General features: G+C 30.8%; 1 protein-coding gene and 1 long non-coding RNA gene across 2 annotated transcripts; both read right to left on the bottom strand.

The window, feature by feature from the left end:
- Positions 1 to 8,741: 8,741 nt before the first annotated feature.
- LOC146998181 (uncharacterized) lies at positions 8,742 to 9,970 on the bottom strand. Its single transcript, XR_015040354.1, has 2 exons — positions 9,726 to 9,970; positions 8,742 to 8,870 (listed from the first exon to the last, which is right to left on the bottom strand). It is a non-coding gene; the product is annotated as an uncharacterized LOC146998181 (long non-coding RNA).
- A 12,424-nt stretch (positions 9,971 to 22,394) lies between these two features.
- LOC146998180 (uncharacterized) lies at positions 22,395 to 23,411 on the bottom strand. Its single transcript, XM_085813576.1, has one exon. It carries the CDS (start codon positions 23,263 to 23,265, stop codon positions 22,477 to 22,479), a length of 789 nt encoding a protein of 262 aa, XP_085669702.1. The 5' UTR covers positions 23,266 to 23,411; the 3' UTR covers positions 22,395 to 22,476.
- Between the last annotated feature and the right edge of the window lie 201 nt (positions 23,412 to 23,612).

Here is a 23,612-nt window from a genome sequence, read left to right as displayed (position 1 = left end):
GCTGTCAATTTACCTTACAAGGGCAGCCCCCCCCCCCCCCCCCGAAAAAAAAGATCATTCCTTATATTCTCCTCCCTTAAGGACCGGGATTCGAACCACAGATCTTCCAATTTTACTAGCTGGATCTGCTACTACTTGCACCACCACAGGACGCAAGGTAAACCAGTAAGTCTTTATAAATGTACTAGCACGACAGCATTAATTATATGAATTGTTGGGCATTTTAACTTAGAAAATTAGACAGAATAGTATTTGAAAATGAATATTATGTTCAATTATTTTTAAGTTTGTTTGTAAACTGATCGTTGCCTTTCCAATTCAAAAAAATTTCGAATCATATCTAGATGCTAGATATATCATTAAAACATTTACTTGATTTGGCCACCCACTTAACTTACACGTTGACCATTTAAATAGAGCACTACCAATTGGCACATTCGCATCTCTTTTCTGTTTCGCATCTCTTTCTCGGAAACAAATATACCTCTGTAGTAGATTAATGTATAGGTAGCAGACATTCTGTCACTGTCAGCCGAGTGGTAAAGTCGCTAAATAGTCGCAGAATACCGAGTTCTGACTTAAGTTCGATTCTAGGAGAACGGGCTGGCTGCATGGGCGTTTTCATAGTTTTCCGCATATATAACATATATACGAGCAGTTTTTTTAAAAAGTCCTGGGGCCCACCAGCGGCCGAGCGGTAAAGTCGGTGAACAACACTGGTAGTTCGGTTCGAGGTTCGAATCCCGCGAACGGGCTGGCTGCATGGCTGTTTCCGTGGTTTTCACCATGTGTAACGTGTATACGAGCCAGTTTCCCTTAGAAAGTCCTCCCCGAATCCATCCCTCCCCTTAGGCAGACAGCCCTCGAGGCTTTGCCGTAATTAAATAACCTAACCTTTAAAAAGTTCTCCACGAAGAGACCCTCCTCTTAGGCAGACAGCTCTAGCATGCTTTGATGTAGTCAAATAAGCCAAAACATTCTGTTGGCGAAAAAGCAAGATTGCATTTATCGTGAATAATTTCTAATGCAAAAGTTATACTTGTTACTAAGGAAAGAATTTTTTTTTGTGTAAAATTCAGATTGCCTGAATTTTAACAATTCTCAGAAATGAAACACAAATAACAAGAAACTAAAAAATATTTATAATTAATTAGGATATATAAACGATGTAATCATTAAGCATATTTTTAGTAAGAAAGAATATTTTGTAATAAATAAATAAAAAATATATTTAATATTAAAGAATCCTCTATATATCTCTACAAAGTATAAAAATTACAAATATTTTTGAAGGTGCATGTGTATATGTACCTGATAAAAAGATTTACATTGTTTATTATTCTAGCGATATTTTTACCAGATGCATATTTTCCGTGAGGCATTTTCCGGAGATTTTTTTCACCGATATACATTTTCAGGATATTTTCTTGGCATTCGTTTTACTCAAGTGGTTAGATTAAAGTGTTATTTTGTATGCTGTGAAACCTAACTAGAATTTATTTTCATTCCATAGTTGCTTCACATAAATTTTCGATTTCATGTAATATTCAGTTTCATAATGGCATTTTGAGATTTACTATACTTTTCAGTTTTTTTTTATTAAATGTCGTCTACAACTACTTTCAATAAAATATTGATATATAATAGGAAAATATAACATACACGCGCACTCATGCTCACAAACATACATCACCATATGTATACACAGTGTTTTGTTCTGTGTGTTTACATATATATAAATATAGTTTACATACAAAACCGTTTTAATAATTCCTACGAAAAATGTGATAAATTTTCACGAAATAAACTGCTTGCGTTTTCTATAGTTTAACATAGATGAAGATTTTAAAGTCTGAATTTAAATAATGATATTGTGTTTATATGTACTGTAATTACTGATGAAAGGATGTTTCTGAATTTAAAGCCAGGGTAGCTTAAATTACTAACAGACGGCAAATACACAACTTGAAATCAGAGTCTTTGGAAAAAGCAATAAATTTAGAATTTACGGCAGCTCCATTTCTTGTCATAGTTAACAAAAGGAACAAACTGAGAAAGATCAGAATTATAGATTGTCCTTGCACAAAGGTAATGGTCTCCCATACAAAGTAGAAAATGTACAAAGGTGGTAAGCTTTTAGTTCAGTACCACCTGGAGGTATATTTACGTTGAAGTCAACTTGAAGATTCCGCTATTAGGTGTTTTCTTTGAAAAGGGTAATATCTTTTTCAGCACATAACCAGAAATAAGAGTTTATGTTTTCATTACTTAATCTTCCAAGCTGTATAATTTGGAGCATCTGCTCGGAAAACTGTTAACTTATTTTTCATAATTTATGAAAAGAATACACACCTGCGTAAATGTCTTGGAGAAATAATATCGTTAACAATTTTGCTACAAAGAATTTTTTTTTTTTGGTTTCTATTAACATCTCGATAATGCACGCAGTATATAAATACTTGCATTGTAACTCTTATATAGTTAATTACAAGGAAATTTCGCTGTAACTGAAACTATAAAATTCAGTTCAACAGCAATATCTCAAATTACATATCTTTAGAATTTCCGATACAGAGCCTCGCACTGGAGATAATTTTTTTTCCCCGTACAGTGTTGCTATTGCTCGCTTTAAAATCGTTTCGTTTTTTTAATCAAAAATTCGTTGAAGGGTTACAAAATCTGAAATCGATAATAAAATAAATTTCAAATTCAAATTAGGGCTTCCACGTGCCCATATTCTATGGAAAATTATGTTATTCAAATTTGGGTGGATCTAGGTACCGTTGTTTTATCACAATGCGAGAAACATACGTACATTTATTGAGATTCTTCATTATTTAATTTCTTTAAATATAAGACAGAGCGATAATACATGGTGGCAACGATTTCAAAAGTGATTCAGCCTCTTAGCAAAATGCCAAAACTAAATTAATAGTCCTTCAGAGCCAACCTGCACTTTTGGACTTAAAAAAAAAAAAAAAAAAACGACCGAATGATGTAAAATGCACAATTTAAGGGAAATTTCCTTGCGTGACAAGGTATTCCAGATTACCTCAGCTTAAAGGTAATAATTTTATCAGATTTTAAATAATGAGAAAAGGGAATTTAGACTCCCAGGTATATGATATACCGATGAGACAAATAATATGTACGTATGTCCGATCTGTAACAGAACTGCTATAGGCAAATATTAAGTTGCATTATACATAAAGTTTTGCTTAATTTAATAACATATATAGTGAGACATCAGATAAATAAACAGCTAATGAGCAATATATCGAACAACTAAGCAGTGAAGAAAATCACGTCATATCATATGCTCCTTTTTTAGAAGGCGGCTGAAAAACCGGCAAAAATATTTTGTAATTATGTTATTACATTAAAATTGCATAATTGAAACGGCGATAACCGAAGAATCGAATTATCGCAGTTAATTTTATATACAGTTTTAATTTAGCTGTATTAAAATTTTTAATACTTATAAATTTCATTACATTATAAGGTATTTCTCCCGCCTTTGTGGTGTGGTGGTCTGCACGCTCAGCGCGTAATTGAGAGGTCCGGGGTTCGATTCCCGGCAAAGGCGTTGCATATTTTTCATCACTCCTGCTTTCCAAAAATTACCTAATTTCTCTACAGTGGCGCCCAACCTAAAAGGGTGTTGGATGATGATTCTCCTTCCCCTGGATTTGGTGACCTAAAAACCCAGTTGCCAAATCCCACCTTCTTGGTATGCTTTCGTGGTGTGGTAGTCTGCACGCTCAGCGCATAATTGAAAGGTCCATGGTTCGCTTCCCGGCATTGCTTATTTTTCATTTTTTCTGCTTCCAAAATACCTAATGTCTCTAGAACGTAAAAAATAACAAAAATTGTGTTTATGATTTCTCATTCATGAATAAGTTTTTTGATAAAATTATTCAAGCTAATTTGTTTTAAGTGCATTCTGCACTCTGATTTATCCCAGTTTGGAAAGTGTGTCTAGAAGCAAAATATTGTTTGCATTTTATTCTCCTTCGAAAAAGTTTCAACACATCAAATGTATTTACTGCCTTTTTTTATGTCATACTTTGTCTGTGTATGTATATCGTACTTCCTCAGAACGATATATGTATACAGAGGACTGTCGTACTTCCTCGGTCCTACTTTTATATCGCACTTTATCGGAAGCTCATTTGATTTAACTGTAAGCGATGAAAAATACGAAGGTTATCTGCCTAAAGAGCGTAATGCTTTCGTGAAGGATTCTGTAAGGAAACCTACCTCACATTTGTACTCCCTATGGAGAAATCCACAAATGCAGCCAGGCATTTGCCATGATTCTGGCCCAGGTCGAAAACTCAAATTCTTTGGGCTTATCCAATCGGCCATCAGAAGGCCCAGTTTTATAGAAAATTACTTGAATCAAGTCATTGAGAATTTAGTAATTTGTTGTTACATAGTATCTGCTAAATAACTTAAAGATGACATAGATTTAAAATTCTAACATAGTACAGCGGTAATATCTCTGAACACTAGTACTTCGAGCCAGTGTCTAGTTCTGGCGAACAGGCTGACTCCATGGAGGCTTTCATGGTTTTCCTTATGTGTTGACGTCAGTGCCAACCAGTTTTCCTTAAGTAGTTCTCCATGAAAGCATGCCTTCATTAGGCAGATAATACTTACGAATACTTGTTTTGCCGCAATCAAATAAATAAAACTAAACCTAAAACACTTATGTGTTTTTGCCACCTTTTAAAGGACGTTTTACACACAACATCCTCCTGTAACAGCAATGAGATAATTTTACTTGATCGCATATTTCATACTGATATATTTTACCCGTTCCAATATTCAAAAGGATAATCATAACACTATTTTGGCTGATTATAGAGTTAGAAATAGATTATAGAACAGATGGACATAGATGATAGAAATCGATCTTTACACAGAGCTTGTATCATTAATACATTGTAGTTGAACTGACTGCTTATATTATATACAGGTAGATAACATAAATTTAACCAAATTAAAATAACATACCAAATTTATGAGTAAAAACATTACTTTAGAATGAATATTACACAAATATTTTTCAGAAAAACAATTTAAGGTGGAAATATTGTGCGATATGCATTCTAAAACAATATTTTCCTCCTTAAATTGTATTTCTGAAAACCGTAACTGGTTTTATATGTAATATTTTATAAAAGGATTTAAAGAAAATTTAATCAGTTATTCTTTCAAATTTCAACTTTCCTTGAAAAGAAAATGTATTTAATGTGTTTCTTCTCAAGGTATGCTATTCAGATTATTTCTTGACTTCCTTGTAGAATATTTACAAACAAATAAAGCTGATACATTTGAGATCATTTGATATTCAAACCATATATTTATTTATTTTGAAACATCTTAAAAAATCTGATGCGGACACCACATGACTTCCTTGTACGACAAATAAATGAAACACAATTTTTGCTAAACTTCATTTAAACCTATTTCGTTTGAAAATGAGGTATGATCTTCCATTTCAAAATGCCCCTTTGGCACTGCCGAAAGCAATAAAAAAGGGAGGTGCACAATTAGATGTTATACAGATGCCCCATACAGAAACTTTCAACATTCTACGGTTAACCGTTTTTGAGTTATGCGATATACATGCATACATACGTACAGACATACGTCGCGCTAAAACTAGTCATAAGTCCCAAACATAAAATTTCAACATTTTATGTTAAGTTATGCGTCATACGTACGTGTAAACGTCATGATGGAACTATTCAAAATGGAAATTTCCTTTGAAATAGGAAAATCGAAATGTTTCGCGATTACAATACTTTATTTATTTCTCACAAGTCAAAACGGTGTCATCAATAACTAACTACTAATAAATTTATGATGCAATCTAAAGAATCATTTAAATCTAACACTTTAAACTGGAATAAACTTATAATATTTGAAAATTAAATATAAACATAATACTAAAAAAAGTTGCGAATAATTTGTATTCGAAAAATTGGAACACGAGAGAAAAAAATTCTCACAAATTCCCTTTGTATATTAAAAAGTATTTCCTCAGAAAATAAGGATAAAAAAAATGCAAGATTAATTTTTCACCATTATCGAAGCAATTCCTTAAAGAAACTGAAAATTTAAAGCATTTTACGTAGTTTCTGTTACTGATGTATATTGACTAACTTTCTGTATTCGGCACACATCTTGATTTAAGGTACGAGTAATATATAGCATATGTGTTAGTGTGCAAAATATAAAGTAGCCAAACAGGGGATAAAATACTATTTTAGCAACCAGTCTCGTGACGAAGATACCATAGGGAGAAAAACTAATTTCACTCGCTAAATTCAACGGAGGGGAGAATTAGCTTAATTATATCCACATGGTAAGGGGGGTCCGCTTTTGAAGCAGTTTGAGTAAAAATGCTTGCCGCTTTTGCGCCAGTCCTGGTAAGAAAACACGTTTATTTTTACGTCGTTTTCTGAAAAAAACCCGTAATGCTCGGGGGGTTAAAGATTTATTTTATAGACGCGCGGCATTCAGCGCATATAAACTTTTCGGATGATTTATTAATTCTCGAATAGTATATAGACGTTTTCACTTAAACAAAAATTTCGCGTATATTTTGTAAACATATTCAAAATAACTTATTCTTTAGATGTTTCAGTTTCGTTAGCAGACTAAAATAAATAAGATATGAATAAAAACTTTCAATAGTGTCAAATGGGAAAATAGTTAAAGCGTAGAGTGTGCAAATAAATTTATCTTAATGACATTTTAACAAAAATTTCCATAAAAACACTGTAAATTCATACTAAAAAAATAACTTAAGAATATGTTGTCATTTAAGTCTGAGGTATATGGAAATAATTGTGCAAGATTCTGAAGAAACACTTTCTTTTAAATGTGTGAAATATTTCATAACATATATGGAAGAAGAAAGTACAGCATTCTGTGTTTTGGATGCTTTTCATCAAATGTAATATAAATACGAACTAGAAACCGTAATAAAAAGTCCTTCCTCTTCAATCAGATCACCTTTGTGTTGCATTGTATTTGTAATACTTCTAAAAATCCAATTTTTACCTAAATTAAAAAACAGTTATTCCATAAAAGATAATAACTTTGAACGTACATAGAATGAATTTTGTAATTTGAGTTATGTTACAAAATAATTCATAGTTTATATATTTTATACTAATAATTTAGATAAAACCTGTCCAATTTAAGAATGTGTGTTAACCACATTCTTAAATTGTAAAAGGACGACTTAACCACATGTAATTCATTTCAAAGCATAAAAGAAAGCTTATTTTTTATTTTACACAGCAACAGCATTTTCATGCAGTCAAGTTTTTTTAACTGCTAGTTATTATATGTAATACTCAATTTTAAACCCATTCTTATTAGAAAGCATAGCTAAGAAACTTCTTTTTAAAGCACCACAGTGATTGCAAAGAGTGTCGTTAAATTTACAAAAGTATTGAAGATATATTGAACAGCATTATAACAAGAAAGTACTGTACAAAATATGTAAATTTAGCATAACTTCTTTTTTAGTATTTGCATAGTTTCCTCCAAATGAACCTTAATGGGAAGTTATCTTGCGAAAATTTAAAAGTATTAAAATGGCCTCTATTTAAGATGTAACTGCATTTATAATTATTTTGTAATTGCGAATAGATTATATTATTGCAATTAGATTATGCACTTACAACATAATTGCATAAAGTAATGAAATTAAGAGTTCACAGATACAATGTAATATAATTACAATGCAATTACCTAAATTGTAATTATAATCACTTATTTAATACCACAATATTATTACAATCACAATGTAATTTAAATTGGGTACTATATTTGCATACCCCCCACTCAAAAGGAGGTACTGATAAGCCTGGAAGTTATTATCAACAAAAAGCCTGTTCAGGACAGTTTGATGACAATTTCCACCGGGCGAAAAGTACAATCTTAAGCCCAGGCAAATCATGACATTAAAAATCATTTAGTCTTATGATTCACTATATTTTAAACCCTAAATTTGAATTCTGCACCAAATTATTTACCTATATTTTAACATACTTTATGAATTATTAGAAGCGATATGGCAAATATCTTCTAAAAATAACTGTAAAATATTTGTATCCATTAATTGATTCAGATACACACTTTTATTATTTAAGTATATCAAAATAACAGTTTCATGTTCCTGAAATACAAAAATCATGGAAAAAGTTAAAGTAATATTCTTAGAAGCATATGATATTAGTCACCAGATGCAAAATTATAGTTAATTTTTTGCCCTAAATACAATTTTATTACACAGTAGTTAAATGTGTAACTTAATAACATGTTATATAAAAAATAATGATAATAAGTTTATCAGAAATGAATTAATTCTGCAAATAAACTTTCTGCACTTGAAAATTTTCTACACCTGAGGGGAGGGAGAGATCTAGTAAAATTAGATTTATTATAATTTCAGTTGGACCAAACACCTTCTCTCTATATATATGCATCACTAAAGAAATAAGTAAAATTATCATGCTTAAAAAACAGATATACCATACCAGTTTTTTTTCCCCTCGTTACCCTTTACATTGAGAAATAACAAACAGTACAACACTGAAAAATACTATCCTTGAAATTTTGTTTAAATGAAGAAACACACACCATCTTTTTATTTAAGCATTACACTTCAAAAACAGATACACATACCAATTTATTTTCACTAGCCTTTATACTGATAACATGCCATATAAAAATGAAAAGAATTATCCTTGAAATTTAGATAAAATGAAGGAACACAATGGGAAAATTTATGCACACGGACATCTTTTTTCTATTGCATGTTGTCTGACATGATCCACAAGTGCCTAAAAATGTACCCAAAGAAACGCATTTCAATATTAACAAAAAATTGTTTACAGATTAAAATTCATTCATTTCATACCAGTATTATAAAGATCATGCATGAAACAAATCTGCTTTCCCATACTTTTAAGTAAAACTTTTATACTGGAAAATAGACTATATTTCTATATATTAGAAACAAGAAAATACTAATTTGAATGTTCTGCATTCATTTCTAAATCTTTACTCCATTGCCAAATTGTATAATACTGTGATTATAAATAAACTTGCACAATCCTTGCAATTATTGAAGTCAGATTATATATATTTTGTCTCACACTATTCAATTTATTCTATTGACTTCAGATGTCAAAATTCTGGAAGTTATTTTAACCAAGAAACAGTAGTGGGCACCGTGCATAAACAACTCATCTAACTTTTTAACAATAGTGATTATAAAATAAAGAAAAAAATTATATATCATTCCAACGATATTGCAACTATAGTATAATGTTACATATATCTTTAGCAAACATTCATATTTTATATTGACTTTCCAAATTATTATTTATTTTTTAATAAATTTCAATATGCTAATGATTTTCATGTTACATTAGTATAAATTCCACAATTAGCACAGGAAAACAAAATCCGCGCTTTATATTAGAAGAGAAATTTCTTTTCCACATTCAAAACATCTACATTGGCGATGTTTGGCGACGGGTACATTAACCCTAGACTAATTTAATTATAGCTATTATTACAGAAATTAGCAGATACTCAGGTTATTGTACAGAAGAATTTCACTTTACTTGCACATTATAAACATCAGAGAAGATATAAACTCTAAATGAAGGCGTAATTAACATTATACTTACTAAGCAAAGTTCAGCGCCTGGACCAGGTTTCCAATTGTCTCTTCGGCAATTATTTACCCATATTTTTCTTCTTTCTTCATTTTTAGGAAATTTTACCAATGTATGACCTTTCCGTGAATGATTTGAACAATTAATAGCTGTACATCCGCCCATTTTACACAAAAAACACAAAAAATTGTTGCACCGTAACTACACAGCCGCCATTAAATCTCCCACTTGGGAGCGCGAATGCCTGATGATTCAGACTAGCGGCTCAAAACAGGGATGGCTGTGAACGGCTCCCTATGAGAAAATCTTTTGAACGAACTGCGCATGCGCCGTTTCTTTTTATCGCCAACAAATGATGGTAAACATATTGTAATTTCTCGCCAGCGTTTCGCGTTTCATTTGAATTAGCGTAGGTGTTATCATTCAAATTAATAACAACGATAATATAAAAAGTCATTTCAAATGTTTACCCAAGGAAATATTTTTTGCTCTTTTTCACACTATATATGCTATCATCGATAGAATTAAGAACTTTTAGTAATTAGGTCAAAATTAATTTTAACGTGTAAATTTCAAACTCACAAATTTGAGTACAGATTTTCATCAGATGTCTGAAGGCAGTTACTATATTTCAGTACAGCAAATCCTGGAATATAAAAGAAAAAAAATTTAATTGAAGTCTATTCTTCAGCTTCATTCTAATTCCTATCGATACATCTCTCTAAAACAGTTTATTACAGAAGTTTCAGATGTAAAAGAAGTTCATAAAAGTATTAATCAATGAAATTATTTCCAATGGTCGGTGAAATTGGTTGCAGTTTCAGACACTGTTGCAGAAGTTTTCACATACAATTGCTGTTTATTGTGCAAGTAATATTGAAACTAACTAAAGTGCTTGCATAGATTTCTGCATCTTGGCGGAAAAAATGGAACATTAGTGGAAACAAATTATGTATATATTGATACTGTAAAATTTGGGAGGTTTCAAAGACCCAGCAGAAAATATGGTGGCATTGATATCAGTTGCATATTTACTTTTCCAGACTATTATATCTGAAAAGTACGAAAAGCATTTCATCTACACCATCAGCTTCTTACAAAAATAACTGAGGCTCATCTCAGTTATTTTTGTAATATAGTATGTACGTATTAATAAAAGATGCTGTGAATGTAATTTGCTGTACAAGATAATAAACATGAGTGTCGTTAGGATTTCTAAATATATGTTTGAACAATTATGTACAAAACATTCCTTCAAATTCACTTGAAAGAAATGAGGAAACGAAACTGAAAAAATTCAAGAATCAGTAAAAAGCAACTTTTTTTATATTTGGATGATATTTTCTTAATGCTATGTTTAAAATCACAATTTCTTAAACTGTTTGTTTTAAGTATACATTTATACTTCTTGCAGGGTTAAAGTGGCCCTAAATCAACATAATTTATTATATTATAAATAATGAAAATTGTACATTACTTATATAAAGAGAAACATAAAGTGACATAGTATGTTAAGTTAGGTTTGCAAAGGTAATTTAAATATTTTCATTGTGCAAGACTTGTATGCTTAAGAATTTTTCAATCTTGGTGTTATTTATCGTATAAAACATCACGATTCAAATAAAAGTACTATTTTGTGGTATAATTCCATTATAGGGGACGTAGCAAATTGCAGCAAAAATATATGTGCAAAATCTAACGAAAGCGTCGATTTCACACCACGTAAATTTAAATAGTTCTATATTTGTAAGTCATCGCCCACACGATATATTTATTAGGGAAGCTGACTGCGATACGACAAGGCCTAGGCTCGAATTCCGGAGAAGGCATGGTTATAACTGCTGGTTCCTTCATAGATTTTTCCGCACACCCCTATTGGTTTATTAGGTGCCTCCATAATAAAGTGACCACCACCTGGCCTTAGTTGTGACCAAGCCGAAGGCCCGCCGTTGGGGGGGGGGATATTTGTAAGTCGCCATTGGAATACTGGTTTATTTTTTTTATTCTTTTTTGATAATGATATGGATCTAACAATTTGGGAATTGCCCAATGACAAAATGTCTGCAATATAATTTTTACAAAGAAAAGACATCATTCATTATAGAATATTATGATCGAAAAACCACGAGATGAAATTATGCTTTAGTGGTAACTCAATAGCGAAATGGAGGTGCAGGAATGAACCTGTATTCTGAAGAAAGGATTAAGAAGTCAGATATTGGATCGAAGGAACGAAAATCCCCTTCCTTATAACTGATAGGCAGGCTCACCTATTTTTGGTATCAGGAGATGACATCTATTTTTTTTTATCTAATTTTGTGAACTCCAACTGAAGATGAACCACAATACAACTGTAGACTGGAAGATATGCGTGAGGTGTGTGCCATAGCTTTAATTTCTCAGCCTAAGTTGAAATTCGGCGGATGTGGAAAAAATTATGAAGCAGACAAAAGCCTTTTCAGTAGAAGCAAGAATAACATTGGACGTCTTCTTCTGCCACAATGGGTTTTCGGTGGATTGTGCAGAGAATCAAAAGAATGTTTTAGTCGCTATTCCAGATCGATCGGTGAAAACCTTATGGAACATCATAAAGGTTTGGTTTGGTTTATGTGATTAGAGCAAAGCCTCGAGGGCTATCTCCCTAAGGGAAGAGAGGCCTACGTGGAGGACTTTCTAAGGGAAACTGGCTTGTATACACATTACACATAGAGAAAACCATTAAATTGTCTATACAGCCAGCCCGTTTGCGGGATTCAAACCTCAGACCGAACTACCAGTGTTCAGCGACTTTATCGCTCGGCCACTGATGTTCGAACATCATAAAGGAAAATGTCACAGAAGGAAGCATTATGTATACTGACTGCTAGAAATCATATAAGTTGGATGAACTGCGATATGTCAGCATTGAACATTTTACTGTGAACCACAACTAGAATTTTGTGGACCCCGAAACGGGGACCATACGCAAACAATACAGCGACTGTCGGGCAGTGCTAAATGGCATAATAAACACCATCGGGGCACATTTCAATTCTTATTTGTCTGAGTTTATGTATAGACATTTGCACAAAAAAAAAAAAAAAAAAAAACTGAAATTTTTTCTGCGATGTTGCAGGATCTTAAAAATTTTATGCCTCCCGTTTAATTTCACTTATTTTTAACCCTTTTTTTTTTAATAAATTAAATTAACAAAAAAGTGTAATATATGAAGTTAACCTTCCATCAACTTAAATTAATAATCTTAGATAGTTACAATAATGCTTTCTTACAGTTACAATTAGCGGTTTGTTTATATTAAATTATAATAATAAACTGTATTATATGAAAGTAAACTTCCATCTAAATTAAAATAATAATCTTAGATAGTTATTTTTTTATTATTATGCTTTTCTTGAGTTAAGGTTACCATAATTATTTTGGCATCAACAATAGTTTTGGTGATTTTTTGCGGTCCCTATAACGGAATTGTACCGTATTTTTAAATGAAAATCTAGTTACTTAAGTCCTTTGTATCTATAAAAATACATACTGCAATTATTTACTTAAGTCATAAGGCCCTTTTCAAAAGTTTATGTCTAATTTAAAATAATTAGTTAATGTCAACTTAATCATATATATAATTATTGTAAAATCGTGGTGTTTAAAATGCTTTTCGCTACTGAAAAAGAGTGTTTTTGTTATAACTTTATAGAATTAAAAATCCCTCAAAGTAGTATATTTATAGTTTAAAATGTTTGTTAATAAAAATTTATTTATTTACATGATGTTTCTTAGAGTGAAGTAAAAAAAAAAAAAAAAAAAAAAAAATGATTGCTTGCTTATTTATATTCATGAAGGTATATTTCTAATACAAGTAATAATAACTTTTGAAAAATGTTTCATGATTCGAGTAAAATCTGGATATAAGGGCCTTTATAGCAGTCGAAACAATGTCATTTCTTTTCAAATTGTATGTGCCATGTTCAAATGCATGATTTATGTGAATTCAGTCACAAATTTGATTCTGCTTTGATCTGAGTGTTTCATGATTTTTTGCTGTATTGAAGAAAATTTTTTGGAAATTCGTTAATGGCATTAAGGTTCTTTAAATTAGTGTGTTCAAGATTCGGCGTATATGAACCGTTATCCTCCTTATTTATAAATATGTTGGTAATTTCAAATGTAGGTAATAATGGAACTCTGATGTAAATAGAATTATTATAAAAAATGTTGTGTGATTCTGACAAAATTTCAATGTAAAGGGTTTTTATATCATTTGACACAAGGCTGCGGTTATTCACTTAAATCAATTAGGCCCTTTTCAGATTGTATCTACCATGTCCAAATGCATAATTGATGTGAATTTAATCACAAGTTTGATTCTAATATATGGAGTTTTTCTAATTTTGAAGAAAGTGTTTTGGATATTGACTAATAGCATTAATACTCTTTCAAATAATGTAGCTATTATTTAATGTAGAGTTTATGTGAATCTATTCATGCATGTTGTTCCTGAAAATGACATCAGAACATTAAATACCTGTTTATTTATATTCATGAAAAAATATTTCAAACCTAGGTAATTATTTATTACTCTTGTATGTAGAGCTAATATAAAGTGTTTCGCATTTGTGTTAGAAGTTGGATGTTTGAAGTTTTTGCTTTGAAAATTATTTCAAACCTTAAAAACTATGTCTTTAGTATTACAAAGTTTGCTTTATCTAAGTGTAATCGTATAACAAGTTAGGATATATAATTTAGATCTTTTATGCTTGTTCTCAGCATTAAAAATCAAGTTATGGTTATATGCAAAAAAAAAAAAAAAAAAAAAGAGAGAGAGAGAGAATCTTTTCAAATTATGTGTCTAACATTCAGATGTTTGATTTAAGTCAGTTTATTTGAAAATGAAACTGAAGAAATTTATTACTTGCTACTATTATTAGTATGCGGTGTAGCTGAAAATCAAGTAAAAACATTTTATGATAAAATTTTTGTATCTGAAACTGCAAGATAATTTTCTTTTTTCCCTTTTTGTAATTTATTATGTACTTTAAAACTTGTTATTGAGTTCTTACATTTCCTTATTTTTCAAGTGTTAAAATACTATATGAAATTTTTATAGATGATTACTATATGATATACTATATGATTTTTTAGTAAAATAAAAATTAATTTTTTATTTGTGCAATTTTCTTACTTTATGAAATCACAAAACTTGTTTAAGAACTACAAAACTCGTTTAAGAACATCTTATTACAAATAATGTTTAAACATTTAATATTTCTAAAATCTAAATTTATAGGTGATGAAAGCATAAATGAAGAAGTACGTCATACTCAATTAATCACACTACATAAGAGAAACATTTACGAAAGTCAGTAAACATGTATTGCCACTATTTCATTATTATTTTTTTTTAATTTGCATTTTTAAAATTCTCTAAAAATGGGGCATAAATAATATAACGATAGAAATAAAATGACTGCATAATAGGTATATAAAGCGGTTGAAATCTGATGTAAGAAAGTTAATTTTACTATATTATGCAACGATGAATTTCAATCATGAAGTTGGAAGGTTTGTTTAGAAGGAGATTCTGATATAACCCTAGGGCTTCTGTGGAAGTTTCTATTGTTGGTCATGAGGCATTCCTCCTTAAGGCAGATATCTGTAAAATACTTTTACATAATCCAAATAATCCTAATCTGTTAGTTCTCAGTGAAGATATTCCTTCTGTTAGGTAGCTAGCACACATTTCATCATTCTCAATTAAACTAGCAAACCTCTTTAAATGTAATAGCTTTGATTCCCATAGAACATTTTAAAATTTAGGAAAATATTTTTTTGTAATCTACATGAGCATTAAAGTTATATATGAATGGAAAATACTCAAATAATTATTCCAAAACTAAATAAATATGGTTATTAGAGAAAAAATTCTGAAATTTGTAGGTTTTTTTTTTTTTTTTTTTTTTTTTTTAGTTTGTTAAAGATGTCTTGAAATCAATCCATAATAAAATTATTACTTTCAGGTTAGGTTAACTTCATATGGACTATCTGCCTAAGGGAAGGGATGCTTCCATGGAGGACCTTTCTTAGGGAAACTAGCACCCAAAATATTTATTTTTATGACAGGAATTTTTCTTATTTTGTTCTCAGAAGCACTATCATAATATTCGAAAAATGTCTCTTCTGCCTAGTGATGGCTCGGAAGCTGAACGTGAATGTTTTCACGGAAAGAATTTTAATATTTAACTGTTCAGTTTTCATTGTTCGCAAAGAACTCTGTCTAAATAGAAGATCTTTCATTTTCAGCATTTAAAACAGTTATCATATATGTGAAAAATATTATTTATAGATAAAGTGAAAAAGGAACCACTCTCATATTCGAATTTTCCGATAATTGATAGAAACAACGCCAAGTGGCGCATAATAGCCAAATGTAGTAGCCCAATGATCATTTGAAAATAAATACATTTCACTATGTCCGTGAGCATGCGCATAACAGGCCTTCCGTAAGGAGCCGCTCACAGCCATACCTGTTTTGAGCCGCTAGTGATGATTCAGCATGGTATATAGGAGCCAAAGAATCTCTGATAGGAGCCTTACAAACGGGTTTACTGTTTCGCCAATTGGCGCTTTTCTGTACAGTTTTTAAGTCCGTATCACCTGTTTGGCGCTGCCTCTGCACATTCTTTTTATTGAACAGCACTCAGTTTGTTATTTCTGTAGGCATAGCAAGTATTTAATGTCAAGGGAATCGATCTTTTCATTTTTAGAATATTTGCATAAGCACAAAAAGTTTAAAAAGTCACAGCTTCAAACAAATGAACAAAAGCAGAACATTTAAAAACCAAATTTATTTTAAGTATATTTTTAATATCTGCATTGGTTTATCTCAGGGTTTCTCAAACTATGGTACATGTACCACAGATGGTACATTACATTATTTTGGTGATACAATTTTTATAGAAAAAATTTTAAATGAATGCAAAATGTTGTCCATTTAACACATATATTGATAGATGATGGGCATATACTTTCCAATCTTATTTATGTAGTACAGAATTAAAAAATAATAATAATAAAATAAAAAAAAAATAAGAAGAAGAAGAACTCTTGGTTTATCTGATTACAAAAATACTCAGAAAGACTGTCTGGTTTGAGGGTTCTATTGTGATATGTTTCATAGAACACTTTCTTAGGCAAGTTGAACCATATTTACATTTACATTTGCTGTCCAGATGCTGGTAATAGAATGTGAGGTGAACTACTAATGTTTTGTAGCTTAAATCACTGATTAATGTAAGAAAAAAGTGTTTACCTAGTATGTACTATAATAAAAAAATTAAAAAATAGAAAACTTATTTATAAAAGATGTTTTAAGGAAATAAAATTCAAAATGAATGTAAAAATATCTGTCACTTTATTGCTTACATAAAGAACCGTTATTAATAAAATAGCAAAAAGTGCAAAACTTCTGTTTCACTACTTAGCAAGAGCTACTTGCTTTTAGCTTTGCTGTGCAAACACTTTTTATATACAGTCAAAAGTCTTTAATCCGGACTTCGGCGATTCCAGATTATAGATCATCAGTTTAAATCTGGTAAGATGGCATGCAGAAATTATAAAATTAAAAATATGAAATCGTAATTTATTGAATAAAGAGCAATTATGATCTAAAGGGTATCAAAATTTACAAAAAAAAACTTCATATTTATTTGTTTACTTTATTAAACATTTCTTTCAACGCGCGCATGTGTAAAGCATACATTACGCATAGTCGAAATTAGAAAATTGCAACCAGAAAACTATTTGATTTGTATTCAGGATATTTATAATGATGAAAAATTTGATTTAAATCATATCAAAGACGGAGTACATCGAGATGAAATACTGCATTTAGTAAGGAATTATAAGCCGAATAAAATAAAAACATCTGCTCTGAAGATGAGGATAGTGCTGACAGATCAACTTCCAGTTCATAGCGTGCAGCTACGTCCCTCCCGCAACATTTCCCTCCCCCCTTCCACAGAGCAGCATGAAATTGATAAACAGATTTCAGAATGGGTAGAGAAACAAATCACCTCTCTGTCACTTTCTTCATACCTTTATCCATTTTTTGCAGCAATCCCACTTTTTGTTTGATGGACATCGAAACATGCTTTCGCTTTGTATATCCTTTGGCAGCTCCAGAATCGGAAATTCTTTTTTGACATAATCGAAAGTTCAAGCTTACTTTTATAAAACTGCTCTAATAGTCTGCAAAAAATAATAAGCCGGATCCAATTAGAAGATTAAGAAACAACGCAATCTGCAACATTAACTGAAATAGATAATTTTAGCTTAGCTTATACCATCCGTTATACATCAAACACGCATGCGTTAACGTATTATGCGCATGCGCAGAAAGTTTGTAGCTTTGAGGTCCGGATTATAGATCATTCCGGATTAAAGACTTTTGACTGTGGTATACAAAGGACAGTCAAAAATGACTTTGAAGAATTCCTTGTGGTATTGTTTGCCAGTTATAGAAATTTGCATGAATAATTAAAAAATTATTAATCTAGTGTTTAATATGTTTACTGCAAAAGCTGAAACTGTTCACACATGCCAAGGTCCTGTCTGTGTTTTCTGCTTTTAAATTATTTACTGCTGTTTTATTACTTAATTGTATAACGACAGTTTACTTTTAGCAGCACACAATGTAATTGGCATAAGATATAACATTTTTGCTTCCTGTGCCAACTATAAACAAGATAAATAATACTCACTATTCTGTGGAGTCACACAAAACTCCTGCAGATGCAATACATTATTTTCCGTTAGTTTTATAAGAGAAAGAACAAGGATTTGAGCAGACTATTTATAAGATTTCCCAAGTAAATATCAACCTCCCTACAATAAATGGATGTAAGTTCCAAACATTTATTGCATCTATGTTTTGAAAAATGAATAATCCATTTCAGTTTGCCATGTGTTTTATTTAGTTTCTTCCTGTATGGGAAATACCTAAACATATCGTGTATTTGCTACAGCAATACTTGTATCTGGTGATTTAGGTATGGCGATCAATAACATATTATAAGTGGTAAGTAAACCGAGTTTGCTAACTATGAATATTCTCTTAGATGGCAGCGAACATGTTAATATATGCTTATGTTACATTTTATTACATACATTAAAAGATTTGATTGCAGTTAAATGTGGAAATAAAAAAATGGAAGCAACTTACTTATCACTAACAGATTCCCTAAAAGTATGTTTTAAATTATCATAAGTTAAATTTTAATAACTGTTTTCTCAGAAGTTTTCAAGGATATGCTTGATTGATAGAATAGATCTACAATACAGGTTGAGATGAAGAAATGTCTTGTTCAACCCAAACCAATGTCAGATAAAAATAACTTGGACAATAAAAATTCTTTTATTACTTTCATATGCTTATATTTTGCACCATGTCTATCTTTAGTATGTTTTTCATTTTATATACCATGTAATATTTATTACCTTTAGGATTAATGAAGTAATTTGTGTGCAATATTTATTACCTTCAGGATTAAAGGAGTAATTTCTGTGTTGGTGCATTTAGCACTTGCTAGCTTTGTTCTTTGTTTCACTTGCTACTCAAGAGGTTTCAATAAATATTGCAAACTACAGTAAAGTGAACTGATATCCTGGATTGTCAGTCTCACTTCAAGATATGTCTTAGAAAATACGACATAGCCTATAAAATATAATTCACATGAATTTTATTAGTTCTGCTCTACACAGTCATGAAGTTGTTTTTGTGAGATCAGAAAACAGAATCAAATAATCATTTTTTGTAGCTATGTTTTAGACAACTTTTCAGGTCTATAACAAGGGTTTTGAAAGAATTTTTGTTTTCTATTCCAGCTGTGTTGGGTCCTCCGAAATAAACACCGAAATTAAATCATCCAAAGAATTTTAAATAGAACCATTTTTGAAAATACTGTGGGATATGAACACGTTGAAGAAAGCTTAACTTTCAAATATAAATATTTTGACAAAAGATAAGAGCCTGATAGAAAATAATCATATATTTTCTTCTATGCCTGGGTTCTGAAAATTTTAAAAAGTACTGTATATTTCCAAATATAAGCAGAAAGTGCATTTTTCCTTTAAAAAAATGTACCCAATATTGAAAACTCGTATAAAAGCCGAAATAGGAAAAAAAAATTCTTTAATGTTCAAACATGTCACCATGAGGCTAAAATGTTCCCTAGTAGGTAAAATATTTTCTAATCAGATAACTGTAAAGTAAAATATGAGACACCAACAATGACAGCTTTAACTATAGTAACCTTCCAATCTGAAGCTAGCACATTTTTTCCATTCATTTACTTTATCTAAGATTTGTGCCAGCTTAATTTCTGTTTTTAATTTAATTTTCTTTTGTCTGAAAGATGAACGGATAGAGAAATTTATATAGGCAAATTTCAAACTACAGGTGATCGCATTTGAAAGAGGGATATGTGACTCTCAGCCAGAGCTGTGATAGTTACTTAAGCAAATAGCCTTCATGTGCTTCTTCTACATTATATCCTAATCGTGATTCACAGTTGAACCAGACAATAAAATACGTTTTTTGACAGTCTCTGCGTATATTCTCCCTTAAAATGAAGAATAATAATCCGTTAGTTTTAAATTCTAACATTCTGTCTCAGCTTTATTACTTTTTAAAGCAGATATTGAATAAACTCTTTAAATTTATGACTAATATTGTGTTTATTTTAGAGCATGAAAAATTAGAAGTACCACCTGGCTAGGATTCGAACTTCAGACCTCCTAATGCTAAGCGGATATGTTTCCAGTTGGACCATAAAGGCATGTGCTAAGGAAAGAAACAATTTGGTATTTCCTCATTATAGTGACCCCCATAACTGAATCGCTAATCAACTGAGATGTAACATGTGGCAAGATATCTCGGTTGATTAGTGATTCAATCTTGGTGACTGCTATAATAAAGAAGCACTGAAAATTCTTTATATTCTTTCCCATTTAAAAAAACAATGAGTGTGGTAGAAAGGACCCATTTGTCAAATCCTGATGAATTATCATCCACCACACTTTAGCTCAGGCACCACTTGAAGAGTCATCAGGTTTATATCAGAGCAGGATCGGCATACCTTTCAAACTCTGGTCATTTCTGATGTCAGCCAGATATGCTTCCAATATACCATGAAGACACATGTAACGGAGGAAGAAAATTCTTTACAAAATGCCTAATAAATATAAGGGATGAATAAAAACGTTCTATTTGGGGATTCTGCAGTCCAGCAAGTTGACTCTCTTTTGAAGAAATGGCTGCCAATGATAACACAACAGTTCTATTGATAACCTGAATAAATGAAGATCTTTTGGTAAAAATTTGCTAATTGCTGCCATTAAAAATATTTTTTTCTTAATGCCTAACTAACTAATACCAGACTCTCAGAATCTTTTATAATGACCAAGTGAAAATAGATGTTATTGCTAACATTCTTCAAATGTTTACAACTGCTCAAGGGCCCACCAGCGGCCGAGCGGTAAAGTCGCTGAACACTGGTAGTTCGGTCCAAATCCCATGAACAAGCTGGCTGCATGGGTGTTTTGCCCATGTGTAACGTGTATACGAGCCAGTTTCTCTTAGAAAGTCCTCCACGAAGGCATCCCTTCCCTTAGGCAGATAACCCTAGTGTGCTTTGCCATAATTAAATACACACCAACTGCTCAAGTGTATCAGAGAACTTTTCACAATCAACAAATCATACTGTGATTCTTTTTAGGATGTACATAATAATGATATCAATATATATTGTACTTACAATTCTGAATGCAATAAATGCTTTAATCAGTTATACAGCCTTTATATCTGCTTAACCTTATCTACAACACTTCATGTATATAATCATGATGCTATCTAACTAAAATTTTTTTAGCACTCCACACTTTAACTATGAAGATGTAAAATTACAATGATTATATTTACTTAAATAAAAATTAATGATTTAATTTTTAATGAGTATTCTTTTACCACAGCATATAAATTTTCGGCTAAAGTGCAGAATCATTGACTTATTTGGCGCTTTATACAAAAGCAAGAATTGGATTTTTGTCAATTTTCTTTAGACTTTTTAAGTGAAAATAGGTCGATGTGTACAAGGATAAAGTCGAGGGAGTACACAAGCCATTTTTGTGCAATTCTGGGATGTTTTTTTAAGTGAAAATAGGTCAATGTGTACATGGATACCGAGTATGTGCAATTCTTAAAAACGTGCCAAACAGTAGGCGGTTCTGCACTTTCACCAAATTTTCTTTTTTAGATACGATATTTTAATTATTAAAGTATATATTTTTTAATAATAAAATTATGAGCACTAATATATTTGGTAGTTTAAAATTCATTAATTACAAAAACAAATGCTAAACTATTAAAAAAAATTATGTCATACATAAATATGCACTGCTTGGATGTATATGTTTAAGACTATTTCTCGATATGTATAATTTAAAACTATAAATGTTAACAATTATAATATTTTACAATATAAACTTAAATAAGCTAAATTATTTAGAATAATATACAAATTCTTTAAGTAATTTCGCCATCATTTCTTTTCATCATAAAAACTGTAACATTCTATATGTGAAATACGAAATGGTTCAAAAATGTAATTCTTCTGAATTAGGAGCCATTGATTTTCATAAACTAAAATTTATACATAATAACTTTTACAAAGGATTTTTTTTTATCAATAACTCAAGACATAATTCAAACATTTTACATTTCTTTCTTTTCTGAGGTAGTTTCATTTTCACCATTTACTTTGTAATAAACAGGTGAAAATTCTATTTTCGATTTTTTCATATTAGCTAAGTCATTTATTAACTGAAATATTACAACTGGCACCCAAACTGCAAAAAATAACACAAAATTCCATCCAACGCGACGATTGGGGTGCGATTCTTCATTATTCTTTTGCCGCGCATATCCTTCTCTGTAATAGGTACGCGCATCAGGATAACGACGATAAAATTCCGCTTCCCATCTACGTCTGAAATATTCGTGTTCAGCTTCTCTTTTTCTCATATATTCCTCATAATGTTGTCTGAAATGTTCATCATAATTGAACTCATTAGTTCTGCCAGTGAACGGAGGCCTATAACTTCGAAAATTAGATTTACCGAAAGTACTCCTCTGAAAATCAGGATTATATTCTGATCGTGGATAGGAATTTAAATTTTCATCATATACTTTCTTTTTCTCTGGGTTACTCAATGTTTCATAGGCTTCTGATATTTCTCTGAATTTTTCAACTGATTCTGCACTACCTTTGTTTTTATCAGGATGAAACTTGAAAGATAAAGCGTAATATGCAGATTTAATATCTTTTTGAGATGCAGAAGAATCAAGGCCTAAGGAAGAATAATAAGACTTACATCTGAACGAAGAATAACGTATATATTCTATTTTCATCATCATGGTGAAAAATTTGGGATTACAGTGTCTATATGTCTCTCTTTTGTTCAAATATCGAAACATAGCGTTATTAAAATGCTCTGTTTGCATTTAACAAAAAACATTATTTCTACAGTTATAGATTTTGTATATATATATATATATATATATATTGTATATATATATATATATATATATATATATATTTTTTTTTTTTTTTTTGGTCAGAACTTTACTTGCCTCTCTAAGACATTTCACACTCTCAGATGCAACCTTGAAACCACAAATGTTTACCATGAGCGAAAATATGGTGCCACACTCTTAAAAAGAAATCCCGCGGAAAAAATACCCAGTGGGAGGGAGCGAGAAACTACTACAAACAGCTTTTTACAGTTTTTAGCGTATGCAGTAGAATTTTTTCACGACCATCTATATCAAAGTATGACAGCAATTATTCA

Source organism: Stegodyphus dumicola, chromosome 3 (assembly GCF_044657685.1).
Source record: "Stegodyphus dumicola isolate Sdum_Otavi_A_Nest chromosome 3, ASM4465768v1".
Taxonomy (NCBI): Eukaryota; Metazoa; Arthropoda; class Arachnida; order Araneae; family Eresidae; genus Stegodyphus; species Stegodyphus dumicola.
This window is presented reverse-complemented; position numbering and strand designations above follow the sequence as displayed.

Coding starts and splice junctions, on each gene's coding strand:
- LOC146998180 (XM_085813576.1), bottom strand. CDS start 23,265: ATGCAAACAGAGCATTTTAATAACGCTATGTTTCGATATTTGAACAAA.